The sequence below is a fragment of the Pocillopora damicornis genome, chromosome 4, assembly GCF_964200805.1.
Source record: "Pocillopora damicornis chromosome 4, jaPocDami1.2, whole genome shotgun sequence".
Classification (NCBI taxonomy): Eukaryota; Metazoa; Cnidaria; class Anthozoa; order Scleractinia; family Pocilloporidae; genus Pocillopora; species Pocillopora damicornis.
Genome location: NC_142673.1, coordinates 16,553,773 through 16,575,997, shown reverse-complemented (window position 1 = coordinate 16,575,997; position 22,225 = coordinate 16,553,773). Strand labels below are relative to the sequence as shown.

The window sequence follows — 22,225 nt, the reverse complement described above, 5'->3', positions numbered from 1 at the left end:
TTTAGGATTCCTCCAACCTACATGTCGGTGAACCAGCAGCACAGAGTCAAGAGACCGGAACCCAGATCGTTAGCTCCACCAATTCTAATGCTATGGGTGCTATACATACGAGCATCAGAAACAAACGGAGAAATATGAGATCGAAAGTCACTCAAGACAGTTGAGTAACTAATTCCTAACGACTTGTGGAATTTCTCGGATAATTAAGATTTAACAATCCTGTGAACAACTGGATGGCAGGAGTTGTTGGTATCAGGCAACAAAGAGAACAATCTTTCAGTAATCCCTACTGGGTAGGTAGGCTTGCGAAACCTTGCTAGAACTGAAATGCTTGCTGGCTTCAGAACGGGGTAAAAATACCACTAACAGGCTAATAATTGAACCTAACTTAGAAACTGCCAAAAGCATAGTCGCTGGCGTCGCAGAAAATAACTGCTCCGGGGGAGAACTTTGGCTGAATCCCATAACCGTTAACTGTCTCAATATTAAGAAACCAAAAACGCAACCCCTCCAATAGAGGAACAGAATTAGGAAATGAACAGTCCCAGCCAGACTGCGCTTGGATAGTACAATGAATCTGCCAGGTAAACAGACCAGCATTGGGACCGACTGCTAGGCACTTCCTAGTTTTTAGGAATTGATTTGAGAAGAGACATTTCAATTCAAGGAGAGCTTTTACAATTGCTCATTCGAACACGTTCCACCATCAATCAGGAAAAAAAAGTGCGAAACAATTGGCTTCCGAATCTCCCCTTAAACGTTATTATGTTGATTTTGTTTAATCAATTTATATATTTCCACTCATTTATAAATTTATCAATAAAATGTTTGTGTGACACCCCCATCATTCATAATAGGAAAAACATGCATTTATTTCAACTTAGACGATTCGCCAAAAATTTTCCTAGGAATAAAAATAATTCTAGTGTCACATTTGTCCCTAACCAAAAAGACCGGAAAGGTATGCTGGCAATCGAACGATAAAGCGACATCAAAAACCCCCTTACAAGACCTCTATTATTTAAAACACGAAATAGCGGCTCTGCTATCCTGTCCTTCCACGTGCAGTTTCATTTTTTCCTTTCAATAATTTCGAGTAATAAAGAATTAGTTCTTTCTCTCAATACCACGTGTCCAAACAATGAAGATCTTAGTTTAAAATGATTGGAAAGAGGAAGCCGAGAAAAGAATGGGAGTTATCGCTTATTTTGCTACAAATCCCATCATTCCCATGTAGAAGGTTAACTTCTTTCAAGAGATAATAACCTGAGATTATAGTCTCCTGCATATTTTAAGTCATATTCAGTTACTTAATATGCGGTGTAAAGTTTTCATTCATAATGTAACATACCAACCTTACCAAATTTATATTGACTCACGTTTGTTTACCCAGGTTCATATTAAAACATTATGCTTGTTGCAAAAATGAAAGTGACGACTATCTTTCTTACAACGTCGTGTTACTATCATAACAATTTCCGGCATTCCTTCTCGTTCCGGTCAAAGTGCCTTTAAACTGATGTTATAACTTCATACCTGTTTGATGTCAATTTTAAAGTATTGGTAAGGCGCAAATGGGTGGAATCCAGCTAAAGAACGTCCAACGCTAAGGGGAAGACACCGGGAACTCTGTCCTTTACCTTCTTCTTTAATCCCTGTTCTCTGCCACAGGTCTGTTTAAAATAGATTCAATCTCTTTTCTTTAATCACTATATGGCAGACTCTGAATCTCATCACTTCTAGCTAACTCTAACTCTGGTTATTCCGAAGTGCTAACTTGCGAATCAACTGACCGTATCGGAATCCAGACCTACTTTCACGTGAGTTTTATGAATGAAAAACAACTTACCTGACGTTTCTGATCAAACAAACAATTTTTGACTATGAAAGCCAAAAAAAAAGGAACTCTAGTAGTGTAGGTCTTGGGCAAGAACAGACGACGGACTAGGCACTTCCACTGATGAATGATAGCCAAGTCTGTCAACATCAGGGATCTCTGCATAATAGCTAAAACCCAAATAACTAAGACTTCAAATTCAAAACTTACCTAGACACAAATGAACCACTGAATCATACTGCCCTACGATTCCCTAATTAAATACTCCAAGACAGTGTTGAAGTAAACGACCGTTTAATTCCTTTACTAAACGTTTCTTCACTCATGTCAGTTCATTTAGATCCTGCATTCGACGACCGAACTCAGCAAGATGAAAACAACAACCATTTGGTGTTTCGCCATTGCTATCTCAGTGTTACCTGTAACCGTATCCTCGAAAAGTAACTCCGGTGGTAGATACGAACAATTTATATTTCTTTTAATTGATTACATGCGTGAGTTTATGGTGTCTTGTTGTGCCAGGTCTGTCTGGGAGTTGTATCAGCATTCGTTTCCCGCCTCTTCTATCTAATTTAGTGGTTAGTGTAGTTGTTTCTGGAAGAAAAAGGCACGTCCAGACTGTTTATTCCCACGTATGAATTGACTCTTTGTGGACTGATTGCTGAAAGATTCGTCTTTAAAGAAATGTGTTCTGATCGTGGTTACGCACTTCCCCTTGAAGGTGAGTTGCGGTCGTGGGAGTTGATTATGTGTTGCGTTTTAAATGAAAAAAATATAAAAAACCAAGGAACTTGTCGTCGTAATTTTAACTTAAAGAGTCATGTATGGCCGTTGCAAAATTCGTCTAGTATCCCACGTGGTCTGGGAAGGAAGTTTTCAATCTTGTTTGTCTTCTGTCAGTTCACAAAAATGATTAAACCTACACCAACTTACTTAAGACAAACTACGAGCACTCTGAGATGACTCTATCAAAGCATTTCCAGAACTAATAGGCCGATGAAAACGAGCTACCTTACCGAGCGATTCGAAAACAATCAATCGCAGCTGACGAAAAACCTGCATATTAGAACATAGGTTCTTTTTAAGTTAACCTCCGTCTAAGGTTCCTAGACAAATGGTGATTACAATGAAATTAGACAACATTGGTTCTTAATCTGGTTCTTAATATTTGTTTAAAAAAAGGGAAACCTCTATTAGTGGGTTGGGTGTCACACTGTGCTGTATGCCAACCTCATATAGTGCCCTGTAGTTAGTCGGATATGTTGCACACCTATGGATGTATTGACAGTACAGTATTGTGATCTTGTAACACTGCCAGTGTTCTGGCTAGTTTTTGTTGCCCTTTTTGTAACGAATGTAATGTACTGTAACATATTTGAAAAATCTCTATATTCTAACAGTAGAAACCTGTATTGAAATTTTAGCCTTAATGGTTATTATGTGAAGAGTGCTATCCTTAAACCCCCAAGATCTCATTAGTATTTCTCCCTACTGTCTGTCAATTGATTATCACCATGTTAATTTGGAGAATTTAGTATCGGATCAATTAATAATCCCATAATTGATGTTTTCCTTTATTCTCCTCACTTCTCTGCATGATATTGTATACATAATGTAAGGAGAAATTCTGTGGGGGTCACTCGCGGGAGTTAAAAGGATAAAGGGGAAATTTTACCAAAGAGGATCTTTAGTTTTAAGTTATACATGGGTTTTTATTGTTGTTGAGTCTTCCCACAAAAAGCAGCCAGGTAAAAGTAACCAATTAACTTCACAAAACCAGGATAAGCTAAAGACCCGACTGACAGATAAGGCATCCCTCGTCTCTGATGATGATACAGCTCAAGTGTCATAGCTTTATGTCACTGTCATCGATCTAACTGCATGATCGATCAAATTAATTCAGTTAAGTAGTTAAATTAAACCGATGAGACTACCCCATGCTTGCTTTGCAATATTGTAACCGATTATGTGTGATTTTCCTTCAGAGGAATCGCCAAATGAAAGAAAAAGATTTCTCTGGGGCGGACCTACCGTTCCCCCTTTTTTCGTTAGAGACAAACGTCCAGTTGGCCTTCCTGACATTGATCGAGGGACAGAAATTCAGCAAGGAACGCCCCCTTATTTTGTTTCTCTCTTTGATCCTACCACAAACACTCCTTTTTACTCAGCCTACAAAGTTTTACCCGAGCAGGCAGTGAAACTTGGTACGCATAGGAGACTTAGACAACGTTGGAGTGATCCTCCAGGTACGCAAATGGCTATTTAACAATTACTTACTTCAAGACCGATTGGACGACAATCATTCCATGAAACAAATACAAAGGCTTGGAGCATACCCTGCGTTGCTATAAACACACAATGTTATTTAGAAGTGAGGAAAGTCATCATATTTCCTCTTCTTAAATTATTTCCGCAGCGTTTCTTAATAGAAGTACTAACCCCTTAAAGGCCTCTTTACTCGTATGCTCCTAGAAAAGCCTTTTTTTGCAAAGAGAAATATGCAGTCAGAGGGCTTCATGCTCCCGTAATTTCAGAAAAGAGATAAAAAGAAAAAAGCGACATGGTTCCCTGGAATGTTCAAAGATCACTTTTAGTCTATAACTAGTAATTTCATCATCGTGAGAAACAACAAAATATTACCACTATCGTCATGGTATTCATAAGAATATGAATTGGTTATTTAAATGTGAGAAGTTATCCGTACTCATGGATGACTGTGGCTCATGATTATAGGTGTTCGTGGTCTCGATGATGCTTATAAACAAGCCAACCGAGAAGCCATACGCAGTTTCAGGAATGAACTTACCGGAGGCCATATGAATCCCTCAGGTATCAACTCCTTTGACATAAATTTCATGAGGGCTACTTTCACTCTTACGAATGCTGTACCTCAGTTTGACACATCAAACAACGGACTTTGGCAGGAGTTTGAGAAAAAGATAAACGATTATGCCAAAATTACCTGTGGGAGCCAAATCCGCCAAGGAACCCTTTACTTACTGACAGGCAGATCTGAAAATGGCCTTAATGCTGTACCGAAGCCGCACGTTACGAACACATTTACAGTGGGACGAAGAAGAGTGAGACTTGAAACTCCTGCGGCTGTTTGGACGGCGGGATGCTGTGTGTGGAAAGAGCCCGGAAGGATCTTTGGAAACTTATGGAAAACTGAAAAGGCCGAGTCCTTTGCAGTGATGAGCAACAATCATTATGACAAAAAGCGGCTAAACCAGACACAAATGAGCGTAAATGAGCTGGAGGCGCACCTGAGGGCACCAGCATCGACAACGAACGTGGATTTGTTTCCAGGAAATACAAATTGTGCTCGAAACAACAAAAGACTATAATCATAAATCGTCGAGAAATAAATCCTGGGAACAGGCTATAAACATTCTAAAGAAACTGTTCCGGAAGCCATCATAAAAACAAAACGAAAAAAATCCTTCCTTTCGTTATAGAATCTTTTAAAACATGCATATAAAACCCTAATTTAAGACGAAACATAAATGGAGGTTAGCCTTTTAAATTTATCAAGTAAAAGTTTTTTTTTTCCATAGGCTTCAAGTTAGGCAAAGAATACTTGTGTTTATTGCTGCAAGATATCTTATTTGATTGTGCAGTATAATGAATGTAACCTTAGCTTTACTTCCACAACTTTGTGCGTGGAAAAGCCGGCGAAACTCATCTCAGTTTACTCCAACGCACTCTAATACAGTTTAATCGAACCCAAATCCTCTCTAATTCAAGATACGAAATTCAAGTTAGCTCTTCCTGACCCTCGCCAATCCAACCCAATCTACTAGTTTAAATTTCAAAGTACTTCAGGCAGATTCGTCAAGAAAATTTATTCTAAACCAGTCTAATCCACTAGACAGGGGTTAAGTTTCTAAGATACTGCGGTGCTGCGTCGGTGGGGGAATATAACAGGGCAATTTATAGTGAAATAGAGTTTATTTGCTTGGACTATGGTAAATTAGGTAATTTAGTACTATCAACTGAGTTGATAACGTAAATTGGCTATCGTAATGAATTCACTCCAAAGTACACCACCTTGCCTCAACTGCATTCATGTCAAGAATCGATAATCTCAAAATTCCCTATTTGGAATGGTTGTCAGCATTCCTAAGAACACCATTATTGAAAGCTTAAGCCTAAGCATTTTCAAACGCCATTCAATTAAATTTTTATGTTGCAATGTGGTACATGTAACTTAAGCAAAATTATACTTACACAATTCTAAACAAGGGATGTCAGCCTACATACTCGCTCGCTACAACTTTTGAGGGATCAAAGAGAAACAAAGAACAAAGAAATAAACATGCGAAGCAGTAAAAAAAAAAAGTTGGAAGTTTGAATTCTAAAGAGAATCTACATTACAGTCATCAAATCCTTAGCTAATCCTATGTATCCTCGCAAATATATACGTTCAATTATTGTCATAACTTCGCCCAGGCATTCATGCTTTCAAGGAATCATTGAGTTTTGCCTTTTCCGGAACAGCCCACTCAGCCTATGCTCTAGACTGAATTCGGGCCGATTATATTGTTGAGACTTATCCTGGGGCTTTCAAATGGAAATTCGGTAAAAATTATCCAGCACTGAAATAAACCTAACAAGTACAACTTTCTTTCTTTGAGTACTAAGGCAGCTAAAAAAAATCGCTGGAACTGCGAAATAATACAATTATTTTCATCCATAGCCAGTCGCCGTCGCCAGAACAATACGGTGCTCACCCTAAATGAGTAACTCAGCAGGTGAAATTATTTATTACATCTTTAAAAAGCTAATTTCAAATTTATGCATTAAGAAGCACTTTACTGAACAAAGGAATTACTGAACGTCCGTCGTAAACATTTACAATATTTTGAAGCGTTTTTGGGACCTTGCAAGACCCTATGGCGTTCCGTCGTTACCGTGTTCTCGACATATTCCTCCTTGGAAAGTAACCCTCGTATGCATAACCCTGCTAAATAATATTTACCCTCATTCGATCATGTACTTTTTTATAAGATTTTTGAAAGCAAAGCCGGATTCCATGTTTTCTTCTGGAACAGCATAACTTGCTTCTTTTGTAGAGGCATTTTACCACATTGAATTCCTAATATGAAGAAAGTCAGTTTTTGAAACTGCAGTTTATTGGCTCTTTGCGAACCAGAATTTAAGGCCCCCTGTCTCTACCCAGAGTTTCATTGTCAGACAGACTACTGATGTTAAAAACGGTTAATATGTTGGTGGAAATTCACATCTCACGACAAATTGCGACTTTGCTAAATCCATATCAACACTGAACTCTTAATACAACTGTATCAAAAGCGAAATACAAAAAATCATTTTCTACGATACATGTTTTACGATATAAATCATACTACGATTTGAATCAATTTTAGGAGACATCTCACAACGAGGAGAGTTTTTACAATCGTTTATTTACCGTTTATCATATTACTTTCGAATGGACCTTATTTTGGTAAAGTGTATCCGGATTTTTATTCTTAGAGTTAGCAATGTATGCACGTGCGTCTCCCGATATTCAGTTTAAAAGTTTCCACTCATTAAATAAAGTGTCTCACAGACGCCCTCATTATTCATGCAAATATAACAATCGACGGGAAAACAAGCCAAATCACCAAGAGTTTGCTAGATAATAATAATTATTGTAACATTACAAATACGAAATAGTGCCTCGTTACCTTTTCCTTCCAGATGCAGTTCCATCTCTTTCTTTCATTTGTTTCGACGATTAGAAATTTCTCTCAATGCTACGTGCCCATGCAGTGGAAACGTTGTTTCAAAATCATTGAAAAGGGAAAGTAAAATGGATGAACTTTATCGCTATTTTGCAACAGTTGCAATCACTGCCTCGTGGAAGACAATCACTTTTCATTCAAAATCCTTTACCTTGCCATTTAAAATGTTATATGCTGGCCTAACCAATGTTAAATCGTCACACTTGTTACAGAAAGAGAAGCCGGCGCGCGAGGATTCACTTTCTTACCACGAACGTTATATTATACATGATATTAACTTCCCAAATTCCTCTTCGTTTGGATGAACGAATTTCCATTTAAATGGCCTTTAACTGGTAGAATAGCTTGATACCTGTTTGATGTCAATTTCATAATATGGTCACGGCGAATTAATATAGGGGGGGGGGGGGAGTTAAGCTGCAAAGGCTACATACTTGAGACAAACACCACACATCCAACGCCGCTTCGACTTCAATCTTTTAGGTAACAGTATAACCCGTAGAACATGTATAACTTGACTGCCAGAGACGATCCAATCATTGCAAACACATCAGTAAATGTATTTTCTAGAAAAACAGCCACATCAGCAGAGTGCTTAGTGAGGTGGCTATACACGAGCGACTTTCATCTTTCTTTTCTTTAATCCAGGATTCGAGGTCGTGCAGAAGTCTACATTTCTCTTGTGTTCTTCAACAGGTGTGGACGATTAATGAGTACTTCGGACTAGTGTACCAAACCCGGGATGTAAAAAACTCAAACATTCCCAAGTCAAAGATTCGTCGCATAATACATAGTAGTTGGTGGTCTTCGTGTTTATGCATTTGGCGTGAAACCAGGAATCACGCAAATCGCATTCAATAACGTTTTGGTTTCTCCTGTCCATAAAATCATGTAGGCAGCAAAAGCAATCACATTTCTAAACTTCAAAGCTGCTGCACACTCTACCGATGGCGGCTGATTTTCGTCTTCATTGTACTTCCTAGAAGAAATAGAATGAAATGCTTCCCATTACAGCCACTCGATATGGAGACATTATTCGCGTTGTTACCTCGCTTCTCTGTAGATTTCTGGCACTCCAAGCTGATGAAGAGAGTCAGTCAAACTCAACTAAGTAGGAACGAGAAACATTTGTTTTCCCCTGCCTTTATGCAAAATAAGACTCAGTTCACCTAGATCCTGCATTTGACGACCGGACCCGGCAAGGTGAAAACAACAATCTTTTGGTTTTTCGCATTTGCTATCTCAGTGTTACCTTTTACCGTATTCTCGAAAAGTATCTCCACTGGTTAATGAAAGCAATGTACATGTTTCCTGAAAGATTATATGCAGTCTTCAATGTTGTTGCCGAGCAGACACCCGTAATTCGTAGGATCCCCGGGGGCAAATTCCATAATATAGGTGTCGGAAGCTGGTCTTTAAACTCTCCGAGAAAGTTACCGAAGGAGGATTTGATTCTCTGGGAAGGGTCGAGAAGATGACACTGTCTGTATCATTGAACAGGACACGTTCTTGTAGCACATCCATAGCATCGTAGAGACAAAGATGGGTCCAATACGTGTTGAAACAAAGATTTCCAGGTTAAGTGAAAAAGGATCGTCTTCCGCCTCGTGTATGAAATGAACTTCTCTCCGGCATGGGGATGACGTCAGTACCGGATATACTTGTCACTTTCGTCGAACTCACTGAATTTACGGGGTTCGTTCAATTCTTACACCTGGGTCTAACCCCTAAGTTTTCCCCACATAGAGTGGAAAATCTTTTTAGCCAAGCAGCGCTTTCCAGGGTTCTTAGCAATATTTGAAGGATCGAATTCGATACCTTAATGAACTTTTTAGGCCACCAGAAGTTCTTGGTTTTTCTGTGGATTGCCACTCAATTATCCGCTGGGATCCTCTTTGTTAGCGCTTCGTGTTCACATAATCTCGGAAGAATTCGTGGATAGGAATGATTTGTACCCGTTCTCTACTACTTCCTCTAAGTCTGGAGTGCAACACGAATTTCAATCAGAGAACAAATTTTAGTTAATTTCTTAACCTTGTTGTTAGTCTTTGACTACCATTTCTATCATAAACTGAAAGTAAGACACTCAGGGAAATAACCTTGGACTCGCCATGGAACATATTATTATTTCCCTCTTGTTTTATTTTACTTTCAAATATCAGTTCATTTCTTTCTTGTTAGAAACATGGTCAAAATATCTTTACTTTTAATTTTTAATCTAAACACCAGTTAAAAAAAGGAAAAACAATTATCCCACTCGTTGTCATTCAAAATGCAATACCAGTTGTTATTGTGTAGAGTTGTTCCATTGGATACAATGCAATAAATTACTCACTAAACGGCCATTTGCTTGCTGCTCTTGAGGTCGAAGTTATTTTTATCGAGGAGGTTGGATAAGAGAGGTGACACACAATTTTCCGTTTCCTCGGGGTTTGACACGAAATTTTTAAAATGTTTACTATATGAAATGCAAACAGAAAAATTGAATTTGAGAGATTATCACGAAAACCAACCTATTGATGGATATTTATGTCTGTCTTTGCCTGTATCTGTTCTCCTTCTTCATCTGCTTTTCGGTTCTTTAAGTTAAGCTTGTACAAGTTTCTCCCTTTTATAAACACTAAACAGTACAACATCAAAGAAAAAAAAGTTGATAAAAAACCGGGAAAAAATATTCCCCTACAGGCTAAAACTAGTCACAACACATGCATAAGACATAAGCCCTTCTTAGGGCCATTATGTTTCACAACAGAATAAACAAGACAATTAGACAGGACATCTTTTATTGGTGTAACAATAGCTTTGCCGATGCGAAGCACTCACATAGTGGGGTTTTATTTAGCGCAGTAACACCAGCTGCCGGCCACAAGTACACAGTTAAGTACTTCATGTAAGTGATAAGCTTGCGAGAAATTATTGACCTCTTAAGCTCTTTTCACAGTTTTTATATATAGAAAAAGTGTAAAATTCCTTGCATTCCCATAAAATGAATAATGTTGTAACTCTTTAATAAAAAACAAACAAACAAAAATAAAACTAGAGTTCTTCAATAAAAAAATACAGGCTAAAATAAACTGGTGGATGGCTTATTTCAGCTCCAAAACCAATTTGTTTGCTTATCCTAAAATGACAACACATCATTTAAGTAGAATTAACATAAACAAGATTGTTAGAACTTTTCATCTTTATTCTCATTTTGTAGTTGTGTGACATATCTGTTAAGGTCCCACATGGCAAAACATGATAAATTATTCAGTGAGAAGTTTCCATTTTCATAGTCGTGAGTTACCTGACTATTTACTGAGGAATAGCTTCGTGAAAACTAGGGGTTGAAACGGAAGAAGGAATTTTTACAACTAATGTGCGGTTATTGAATAAGTAATTTTTTTTGCCTGTGGTTGGGTAACCTGGAGCAGTGATAGTAACCAATGAAAGAGGACGACATTCGATGGGAAACAGTGCTATTTTACATTTTTCTTTTATTCTTTCTTACATTTTCTTTTTCTTTCTTCAGGTCTACCTCTTCTTTGTTACAAACACCATGAATATTTATCTCAAGTTTTTCATAACAATTTTATTAAAATTTCAAAATACCAGTTAAAACGCATAAACTGGTGGTGAAAGTTGAGTAGAGTTAAGCCATTGGACACTACATTATAAGTTATTTACCAGAAGAAAATTGGCGTGCGAATCTTGCGATGTCAATAGTTATTTCTTCGAGAACCCAAGAGTTGAAAGGTAAGAGTGTTGCCAAGTAATTTTGTTGGAGAAAATCAGATTGGCTCAGAGTTTTGGTAATTTTGCACTACTAAATATGCGATAAATATTTGACATTTGTCTTGGAGATTTTCTAATCTTAGTTCTAGATAATTAAAAGTCGGCAATATTTATTCAGGTTGGTAAAGATGACTTTGAAAGAGTTGGTGATCTTTTGTTCATGGTGCACTAGATAGGTAATTTAGTAGTTGAAAAAACATGGTAAAACCCATTATTCATGTGTACTGACTTTAAGAAGAGAAAGCATAATTCCAGTGGATTTCATCATGAGCATTTGACCACCTTTGTAAGATAGATCTTGAGAGTAAAATACTCCAAGACAGAAATTGGTAAAAAATAGTTGCGTCCCCTTCAACTCATGAAATCACCAGTAAAAAAACACAAATCAATTTTTTTTTTAACCGAAGTAGCTCATCAGGCTGTAAAAGAACTTAACTCGTTGTGTGTTTCACAATATCCATGATAAAGGGAAAATGTCTTGTGAAACAATTGACAAGAGCGAAGTGACCTCCGAAGACGAAAAAATGTTTATCTCATTATTTTCAGACCGCAACTCGGACATAGGACATAAACGTTTCTTTACAAGTCCTATGTAGAATTATGTTACATGTTCATGTTAAGATCCATTTATCTAAGGCAGGAACAAGGTCTAAACTTAAAAACGAAAGAAGAGAAGACAAGGGAAAGGAGTTTTAATTCCTTCAATCGCTCGATTTCTCAAGTTTGCTCGTTTAATCTATGTTTTTGTAGCGTTGAAATGATGGTAGCTATCTCGTATAATCCTGACTGGCCTCACGTGTACCTTTAGTCTGCGGGAACCACGACATAAATACCCCCATTAAAAAAATCGAAGCAAATTTTTTTTGGGTCCTTGTAAGTATGGAACTTCTAAGCTTAAAGAATTTTGACGGATATATAAAGTCTTATCATGAATTACGGGAAAATTTTTAAGGGAGTATGTGGGCTTTTTTTGTAGGAATCCTGTGAAGACGAGTGTCTTAGAAAAAGAATACTTGAAGTCTTCTTTTTTACTAATTTTTGAGCGCCAAACGTGAAATTCTCTGTTCCAAAAAATATGAACTTTTATTGACATGCATCAACGGGCAATAAGAACAAGTAGTAAAAATTACTTGAAGGTTTCCATTGGACGAGACTTCGTATAAGCAATCAATTATTCACTGAACAATAGTGTTATTAACATCACGTAAATGTACTCGTCATTTCTGTTCAAGAACTAGAGAGGACCGGTAAGAAACGAGACATATTGTTTAAAAAAGTAAATCACATTTAAATGTTTTCATAATTACTTGACTACTCTGAAAAATTCAAGGAGAAGTTCACCAATTTTTACGAGAAATAGGATATCACATATCCCAACCTCCTCTATGGTATTAATTTCATCTGCTTTTCGTCATGGATTATTGTTTAATTTGAGGATATCAATATCAACGTTTGATCTTACTAACATAGCCGCTAAATTCTTATTAACGTCGCAAGTAATGCAAGCAAGGCTTTTAGCTAATAACATTTCGCTTAGTGGTGGGAAAAATCAGTTCCTGTGCCCTCATTGAGACCTTTTGTGATCTAATATTATGTAAAAATCTGTAATTCATTTATATTGTACTTACAATGCAGATAACAAAATATCATATGGGAAAGGAGTGGCAGAAAACGTTGCTGCAGTTTTTATTCCTTGCTTTGAGATTTGATAAGTTTAACGTTAGGTGGGTGATGGGTTTTTTCCACTGTATGACATTTAATCCGCGGGATAAGAGTTATTTGATTTCTGAAAAGACCGGGGCCAGATAAAGATGTTAGCTAGTGCTAGACTGATTTTCGGTATCGTATCACTAATTAGCCATATATTTTCAATACAAGTGTTAACTGAAGTGTATTGGCAATATTACGTATTACCCTTTATCAAAAATTGACTCTCAAAGACTGCCTGCGGCCACTGGTATAACACAATTTTTATAGCATTGAAATGAATTAGAGCTCGTAAAATAACGCTAGAAGGTGGTGTTGAAGGATATTCGTCTCAAATGCAAAACATGAAACCTGCCACATCCCACATATTTATGAGTACCCTGTTCCACAAGAGAACTAATTGACATTCAACCAATGCTTAAATGGTAACAAATAATAATATTAACTACAATAATTATAATAATGATAACAATAGTACTGTAATAATATCTTAAAGGGGCTAGCTCGAAAGCTTTATAGTTCCCCCATCCCCTGAGCTCCAACAATGATTACCTATGCTACTTTCCATTTCGTCTGTTTACACTGCACACGGTATGTTATGAATGCACGGCCGAGCGGTACACATAAATAATTTTCTAAATTTATTGCAATTTTTCGTTTCAAACAAAGAGGCATTCCGCGTTTTAGCATATTCCGTCATTCCGCGTCTTAAGATATTCCGCCATTCCTCAGTTCCATCATTTTGCCGAATAAATCAAGGTATCGTATTTAAACGGAAAAAAAAAATTGTTTAAGTTTTCATGATGTACCGATCGCATTCATGGACATATTTCTGCAAGGAAAAGTTTTGATTTAGACTATACGTCGGTGGATGCCACTGTAAAGTTATTGAGATATTTTTTTCTTCTTTTGTTGTGTCACGGCAAGAAATGAAGAGATTACATCTTCGGATCTACATAATTTGCTGATTTAGACAGTAAAATGCTCTATCTTCAAAGACAAACATCTTTCTCAAGTTTCATGATACGTTTTTAATCGCGAGAAATCCTGAAATCATTGTGAGATGCTTACGTAGCGTCATGGCGTAAACTGTAAAGATAATGTGCTACTGTCTTTAAGCCAGAAATCACAAGAGGAGAGAACTCAAATGTGTATCGAGTACAATTGTCGAACTACTTAGATACTCCGAAAAAAACAATAAGTAGCACTGGGAAACATCAGGTTAAGATCGGAATTCTATTACACTCACTCACTTATCTCGACAACATATGTAGCTTCTCTTCCTAAAGGAAGTAGTAGCCGCAAAAACTGGATCATTGGATAACGCAGTTCATGAGCTACCATTTGCTAAGCCGTCATGACTTATGAGCCATTATACCATGCGCGCGCACGAGGAGGAGTTAAACTGAAAGTGTTTTGTACAGTGTAACTTTCCGTTTGTTCTTACTAAGTAAAGTTGGGAATATTTATCTCTATTTTGGGGCGTTTTTGATGCAATAATTATTCCTCTCTTTCTTGCTGTATATTAGATGATTATATCTAGCTCAGCCATATGGCCATCATAGGCTATCTGTAAGGTTGAATTAAGAGATTAATTACGTAACCTCCAATATTTTGTGTGTCAGATACTACTAGTCCAATGGCTGCCCAGAGGAGTCTTCTCTCGTTGGTTGTTTTGCTTTTGGTTATAAACTGGCCACATGTGGAGAGCAAAACCTTGCACAAAGAGGTCTCAGGTGTCAACGATAGAGTCGCATTGAGAGAGAAGAGATTCGCAGTGGATCCTCTGAGCGCAATCGGCCTTGCTGTGAGTGTTGCCTCAGCCATTCAAAGCGCTGTTTGTACGTTTTCAAGTGTCTGCGGTGGTGATGAAGTCACTCAAGCGCTCGAAAGGATGGAGGAAAAGCTGGATGCCATACAGAATGACGTCACAAGTATCAGGCATGATGTGGAAGAAATTTGGAATGAATCAAAACGCAAATGGTACTTTAAACATATAGATAACATCATCCAACAGAGGAAGGCGGTTATCGCCGACTTAAAGAATAAAGACTACACTCAGCGGGCTAAAGACAAGCAAACCCGATTTATCCTTGAGGTGTTTGGTACCACATCAAAAGACGAGTACGTTGAAAAGGCACTTCTCCACATTCCAAAACTAGTCATAGATGAGGGACTCGTCACCCATTATTTCGACGTCCAGATCAGAGATGGAAAATCTGTCAAAGAAGCTGCGAAACTGACATGGGCATTCATAAGGAAAATCTTTCGATACCAAGAAGATGGCTATGCCTCTATTGTCTTTGCAGCCTCCATGAAGTATAAAGATAATGAAGCATCTTACAACAGCACGATGTCTGAGGTCTGCGCTTGGTGGCCAAAGTCCACAGACCCCGAATACAAGAAGTTCTGTAAAAAGTTTGTTAAAGATACGACTGCCGAGAACCGAAGAAAGAGTCAGGAGGACTTCCTCTACGTTATAAGAGATCTGGCTCTTATTCCAGTTCAACTTGTGCAAACGGACTGCAACAAGTTTGCGGATTCCAATGCGGTGCACTACTCCGAAGGTCATCTTTATGTTTCACAACCTCAAGCCAAAAAGATCTTGATCGTGGACCCAAAGACACTGGATGTCGTCAAGGCCCTTTCGGTACCTGGATCTGAATGTGGTGGAAATTGCCATCCAATTGGAGTAAGCATTAAGGCAAAGGACAACTTGATGGCGATTGGTGCAAAGAGCAGTTTGCCTGCGGGTGAAAGCAAAGTCATGCTGTTCAAGATAAAGGGCGACCTTACAAAACCAAGTGGCATCAGCATCGAGCACTACTATACAATGCTTCAACTCTTTCCTGTTAATAGAAAGGACGCCGATGTAAGAGACGTTGCATTTTGTGGAAATCGCTTTGGATATGCCGATTACAATGGAGTCATATACAACTGGAGAATGCCTGACGAATTGTACTATGGCTGGAATGATGGTAAGCCGGTGCCCGACTTGTATGACCGCAACGATTGGTCACTCAGAAACCAATATAACGTCAAAAAAGACCACCAATACTACCTTGGATGTTCAAACAGCCGAAGAGACTGGCTGGTTGAAAAAACAAACCTGGCTACAAAAGGAGATGGAGCAGGTGCAGTACCGTCGGATTTCAGTGGGTCCGTAAGCAATATCTTGGAAGAAGGGGCGGAAAACGTGGTTCTGTATGAAAATTGGCATGATGTTGGAGATGGGCGCTCACGGATGAATAATTTGAAGGGATTAGCCATGGATAGCAAGAGAAACTTTTTCTATTCCTCTGGAAGGCATTGGGCAAATGGTGTCTGTGGAGTGTACCAACGCACTTACGATGGCAAACGCCGCTACATAAGAGAATGGAATAAAGAGAGCAAGATCGAAATGTTTGGCATGGCAGTAGATGAAAGCGGCTTCCTGTTCTCAATACAGAAACATGGCTCAAAAGGAAAATGTCTTTACAAGTTTCACCATGAGATCGACCTGGAGGATATCAACGTACCTTAAAAAGACGGCGTAAATATTTCAATCATTCAAGCTGCAAAATGCACAAGATAATGCATAGTATTAAACCAATAAAGATGTCCCAAAAAGGAACAGCCACAGTAATTTTTCTTCATTAAAGCCTTTTTCTAAAGGCTTAGAATCTCTCTCTGAGTTTTAGCATTCAAATTTGTCCAGTTTTGGTAGCTGTTAACACAGTGCAATTACCACGTTCATAATCATCATCCAAGTTTAACGACCCAGTTTACCCTTTGCTTTTATCATATTTCTCTTTGACAATCGGAAGTTCACTCTTCCCTAGAGGAGTGCCCAATACGTAATGAACAGAATAATTAGCCACAAAGATGGGTGGAAGTTTTTACAATTCAGTCACCATGTTTACCATTTCTATATCCTCGGGTGAAAACTTTCGTAGCGAAAGGGACATGTTTTAGAGGTGTCGGGATCCACCACATTTTCCTCGTAGAGCAGTTGGTACAGACTTGGAGTCACAGACTTGGCATAGAGAGCACTATTTCCATTTATACAGGTATATGAACAATGGAACAAGCCAGCGCAAACTTACAACCCGGGTTTGTATAAAGTGCATATTTTTAGCACTCTTGGTGATTCAACTCAGAGTAAAATTCAACCCAAGCCTCTGTACACAAGCCAAAGGAGCTACTTGATTTTTTCTACAAGAAAAAAAGAAAAAGCTTAACTTTGCTTTAGAAGTCTCTGTAGACAATTAACCCTTCCACTAGGTTAATATTGGTACCCTGAGATCGCTTACTGCAAAGTTGCCTATTTTGGAACGTCAACAGTTTTCAACCTTTATCCCCCTAAAATCCCTTTAATCCACAAGGAACCTCTGAAAACACCTGCGCGATATTCAAACGCCGTTCCCGTCCTCTCCAAGCTCCAAAAAGACCCTAACTTTAATTAGCAAGTTTCTAAAACCGGTTCCTCTCTTCAATACTACAAACAGAGCATTTTGAGCTACACTTAACCATGAAAGAAAAAAAGAAAAAACCAAGAGCACTGCTTTGATCACGGTTAACATCTCCAGCTGTGAAGTAATAGTATGAATAAGAAATCATTTGGTAAAAGATGGAATTTTGGTTCGGTCGTACGAAAAGCTGATTCATTTCATATTGAAACAAGTAGTAAAAAACGTTTTCGATGAGTTCCAGTGATTCATTGTACTCGTCTATTCCGTTATTTTATTCATTTAGTTAATCGTTTATCATTTTTTTCTTTGAGTTGAGAATCGAAGGTATTCATGCTGAGCTCATAAAAGTATATTTGTCTAACTGAGCATTATGATGATGAATTCGTGGGTTCCTTAAAAAGGTTTATTTTTAATACAATAAACCCTATATGAAATATTAATATTACGTAGTTCTTCATAATTTTACATAAAGCAAACAAAAGAATCACCACTTATTTAAGAGGTGGCTGTAACACAGACATCTGACGATCAAGATATATTATCTTCATTTTGTCAGTTTTGAGAGAACTGTATTGACACAGAGTAAGTGACTTTCTCGATCTACAAAACATGAAAATCCTCAACGCATTTCTAATCCTAGCTATCTTCAGAATAGCCTTTACCATTACTATCGCGGCTAAAGTTGACGCTGATTGCAAAGTTAAGACAGGTCTGGGCCAAGCCCTCACAGGGCATAGTTTCTCAAGTTTTACTGTGAAAGACTTTCAGGATTGCTACCAAGAATGTAAAGCCAATGAACCAAAATGTCGTAGTATGAATTACAATGGTGACCACAAACGCTGCGAGCTCAATAACGCAACTGAGACATCGCATCCGCAAGATTTGAAGGAAGTCCCTATGTCTGTATATTTTGAGAGCCGTCATCGAGGTAAATGAAATGAATATAAAGGAGATATGCTGGCGTTTAGGTACCTTGCACAATATAAAAACGTTACGAGCTGAAAGAAACCTTTACTTTTATGTTTAATTTAAACAATGTGAATACTTAATCCACTTGCCTGTGAAACAGTTGAATTCTATTGCAAATTGTTTAAGCGACTTCTGGAAGTTATCAGCTAGCTAAAATATATTGTATATTACGTTGGCAATCGTGTGGACACTATTTCATATCTTTCGACGACCACTTATTTTGGGAAAGATAAAACTGTGCAGAGTCGTTGTTCGTTAAGAAGATCAGAGTTTATTTATATTGCTCTGAACTGTTACACACTGGAGCAACAGCGAACTCAATTTGGTAGTAAAGCAAAATTTTATATTACAGATGATTTTTAATTTTTTCTGCTCTTCTTCTACCCTTGCTTAGTCTTGTGACGAAAAATTTACATGTACATGGGACGCACAAAAAACACTGAAATTAAATAACTGGCTTAATTCAGGATAAACGTTTGAGGCTTTCCTTTTTTTCAATTATTAGTATCTGCAGGCTCTCAACGTCATGTCGCTGGTAAAACATGTCAGGAAATCTTATCAAGAGAGGAGTCTGCAAGCGATGGATTCTATTGGCTGAATTCAAATGATACAGAGGATCCATATGTTTCCTTCTGTAACATGACAAATGGAGGCGGTAATGTTTAAAGAAGATTCAAGCGTTATAATTTAGCAGTCTGTTTAGTAAACAAATTTTCCTTCCAGGAATTCTTAAATGATTAAAATCATTCTTCGCATGTCGAATAATTGGCTTTCAAAAGAAGAAAGCCTTGGTCTGAAAGCTGCCATTAAAATTTTCACTCCCAAGATCTAATTAGTAATTCTCCTTACTATCTCCCATATAATTCTTATAATGTTAGTTCAGAGAATTTGGTATTGGATCAACTAATCCCATAATTGATACTCTTCTCTATTCTCATTTATTGATATTGATATTGTAAGGAGAAATTCTGTCTTGGTCACTTGTGGGAGTGAAAGGGTTAAGCACTTTGTGTCCTAGATTGTGGAAGATAAGTTCGCCACATACGATTGATTTTTGAAAAAGAAAAAAAGAAAAAAAAAAGAAACGAAAAGAAAAAACAGACGTTTTTATCCACTATACATAGCCTATCATGCTCCTTCACAGTAAAAAATTCAGACTGTCATTTATACGGCAATACTCGTAACACTGACTCAAAATAGTGAATACGCTCTGCTTAGACCATTTTCTTTCTTGTTTTGGGATCATACACGATTACTGCGATCACTAGGATCGAAAATGGCCAACGCTAATGGTAATACTTTCTTCGCAGATATCAGTGCATCGTATGACTTGATATTTCTGGACCGTAACACAACGAACTTCGTGGAACTGAATACCTCTTTACCAGACCTCTCCGCCTTCACAGTATGCTTTTGGTTCAGAGCCTGGGCGCGACAGTTGGTTTTTTTGTCCTATGCCACCGGCAACATGACCGATGCTATTATGATGTTTCTTTCTGAAGCCGGATTATTTCGATTCTTGGTGCTCAATAAGCAAACGTGAGTAAATAATGACTTCCATTATTTAATCAGTAAAACTATTTTCGGGGAGACACAGTATCCTTCCTCTTTGTTGGCGACTGAGTATCAGGTGGAGGGTTTAGGTTAAAAGGTTAGGGTAATGGTTAGGGTTAGGATTAGAGAAAAAGTCTTTTTCTTCATTTAAGGTCATTTTTTTCTCATATAAAACTTCAAATCTCCTCGATTTTTTCCTTACGTTGTCGGGAGTCGAAGGTTGGTTAGAAATCAAATACAACACCGAGAAATCATCACAGAGTTTAAATCTGCCCTCTCATGCATCGAAAAACTATTTCTACAGGCACAGTCATACCGGTACCTATAATGATAGAGTGTGGCATCAAATGTGTGGCAAATGGACGGACAATGATGGTTTTGTGCACCTGTTTGTAGACGGAGAGCTTCAGATACACGGTGACACAACAATTCATGGAGTCATTCCTGGTACTGGAAAATTAATTCTGGGCCAAGATCAGGATACTTTTGGAGGTGCTTTTGATAGAGAGCAGAGTTTTGTTGGTGAGATGAGCCACCTGTATATCTGGAACACTGGTTTAGAGGACAGCGTAATAAAAAGCTTGAGCATGCACTGCAAAGAGTATCCGCATCCAGGTTACATCTTGAGGTGGTCCGATTTTTCGACGGGGATAAACGGCAATATTACGAAACGTGACAATTCGAGATGTGTTACAAAGCAAGATGTTTTGCTTTAGAACGAGCCTTGAAAAGGAAAAGGTTCGTAGCCTGTGAAGGTTTTGTATTGCTTATTTCAAGTCATTATAGAGTCACAAAGAAATACATTTAGGTGGAAGAAAACCGAACATTTCCTTTAGATGCACAAACAGTGACTAAGTTTCTTTCCCGTTAAAACTAGGAAAATTTATGAGTGGAAGTATGAAGTAATTTCAATCCATTTATATTTGATTGTCAGTAAACCTTTGCACTGCCACCCTGTTATCTATAATCAAAATATATAAAAAAAACTCCGTAATCATAAACTCATAGTTTGTAAAGTTTTCATTTTTTCCGCCAAACGCGATTGAACTTAATGAAAAAGGACAGTTTACAAAAAGGATCGAAATTTTTCGTTTTGCAAGAATTCATGAAGTCCTTGCTTAATTTACCAGAAACCTTTAATTTCAAATTTGATTTACTATACCACCGCCCTAATTGCTATTGGGTATGTACTTTCCTTTTGTTTCTTACGGCTATCAATTATTTACAGCGAGTGATGCTCAATTCTGTTGTTCACAGATATGACAATTTATAAGCAAACTAACTTTTTGACTGCTCTTAACTGACACTTAGAGGAAATATTTTCTCAGTAGCGTCCTGATTTCAAATAAGGGCCTAATTCAATAAACATTTCAAAAAGGAAATCAACGAACAAAACGTAACATGACGACTTTGTGTGATTCGTGACGTCTGAAAGTATACTAAACTGTGGAGCTATGTAAATTATATGGACAAAAACTACAAGCAAGGAAGCGTGTGTATTAAAAGTTTTGCTCGGATAGAGTCAGTGCGGATGTTCAGCTTTGGTCTTTCCTATTTCATTTCATTTGCCAAAACCAAACAGAACCAGTCAAAGCCAACAAATAGTACAGAACAACTCCATTTACGAATTAGTTATTTGAATTCAGCTACAGTCATTTTAAACCTTGTAACTCGCACTCGGTTAACATGATCGAACCGAGCTGACCCAAACTCCCCTGTATGTCCATTTTTTTGTTTGCCGGACAGTTCGAGTTAGCGCGGTGTTCCACAGCACTGCCCACTCTAATAAGTCAACGCTTACATTGTTTCATGTTGGTAAGTACTTCTAAATCTTGAGTTAAATTTTTAGCTTCATTTAGATATTGTACCCATTAAAATTTAACCATCCTCGACAGAGCTTTTATCTAACAATATTCACTACATACTGTGGTTTAAGATTCCAATATAATTACAGAAGCATTTAGACTTATCTCCAAATGTGCTGAGTACTCGACTTCAAATGTCGCCATATTGAAAACTACTCAGGAACCTAGCCGCACACATGGCTTGGTTACTGAGTTACCAGATGACGGGAACTGAATGGCGAATTGAGACCTTGACGTGCGCTTCACAAAAAGCTGCAACTCTGGTTCACTAAAACATGCAAAACTTTTCATGCAAAAATTCCCTGCTGTGTAGCATAG

General features: G+C 37.8%; 3 protein-coding genes across 3 annotated transcripts; all 3 read left to right on the top strand.

The window, feature by feature from the left end:
- Positions 1-1,496: 1,496 nt before the first annotated feature.
- Positions 1,497-6,456, top strand: LOC149047019 (uncharacterized). Its single transcript, XM_089203920.1, has 3 exons — positions 1,497-2,289; positions 3,823-4,083; positions 4,571-6,456. Exons 1-3 carry the CDS (start codon positions 2,208-2,210, stop codon positions 5,182-5,184), a joined length of 957 nt encoding a protein of 318 aa, XP_089060046.1. The 5' UTR covers positions 1,497-2,207; the 3' UTR covers positions 5,185-6,456.
- Positions 6,457-11,181: 4,725 nt separating this feature from the next.
- On the top strand, positions 11,182-16,678 carry LOC113677166 (uncharacterized). The gene is made up of 2 exons (XM_027193927.2): positions 11,182-11,322; positions 14,694-16,678. The coding sequence occupies exons 1-2, from the start codon at positions 11,283-11,285 to the stop codon at positions 16,589-16,591; spliced, it is 1,938 nt and encodes a 645-aa protein (XP_027049728.2). The 5' UTR covers positions 11,182-11,282; the 3' UTR covers positions 16,592-16,678.
- A 1,322-nt stretch (positions 16,679-18,000) lies between these two features.
- LOC113677167 (C-reactive protein) lies at positions 18,001-22,019 on the top strand. Its single transcript, XM_027193928.2, has 4 exons — positions 18,001-18,447; positions 18,994-19,143; positions 19,799-20,027; positions 20,347-22,019. Exons 1-4 carry the CDS (start codon positions 18,129-18,131, stop codon positions 20,756-20,758), a joined length of 1,110 nt encoding a protein of 369 aa, XP_027049729.2. The 5' UTR covers positions 18,001-18,128; the 3' UTR covers positions 20,759-22,019.
- The last annotated feature ends 206 nt before the right edge of the window (positions 22,020-22,225 follow it).

Bases quoted from the DNA above. Each gene is read 5' to 3' on its own strand.
- LOC149047019 (XM_089203920.1), top strand. From the start codon at position 2,208: ATGAAAACAACAACCATTTGGTGTTTCGCCATTGCTATCTCAGTGTTA. The intron at 2,290-3,822 runs GTAGATACGAAC...ATTTTCCTTCAG, and splicing joins CTCGAAAAGTAACTCCGGTG to AGGAATCGCCAAATGAAAGA. The intron at 4,084-4,570 runs GTACGCAAATGG...TCATGATTATAG, and splicing joins ACGTTGGAGTGATCCTCCAG to GTGTTCGTGGTCTCGATGAT.
- LOC113677166 (XM_027193927.2), top strand. From the start codon at position 11,283: ATGTCAATAGTTATTTCTTCGAGAACCCAAGAGTTGAAAG. The intron at 11,323-14,693 runs GTAAGAGTGTTG...TTTGTGTGTCAG, and splicing joins GAGAACCCAAGAGTTGAAAG to ATACTACTAGTCCAATGGCT.
- LOC113677167 (XM_027193928.2), top strand. From the start codon at position 18,129: ATGAAAATCCTCAACGCATTTCTAATCCTAGCTATCTTCAGAATAGCC. The intron at 18,448-18,993 runs GTAAATGAAATG...TTCAATTATTAG, and splicing joins TTTTGAGAGCCGTCATCGAG to TATCTGCAGGCTCTCAACGT. The intron at 20,028-20,346 runs GTGAGTAAATAA...CTATTTCTACAG, and splicing joins TTGGTGCTCAATAAGCAAAC to GCACAGTCATACCGGTACCT.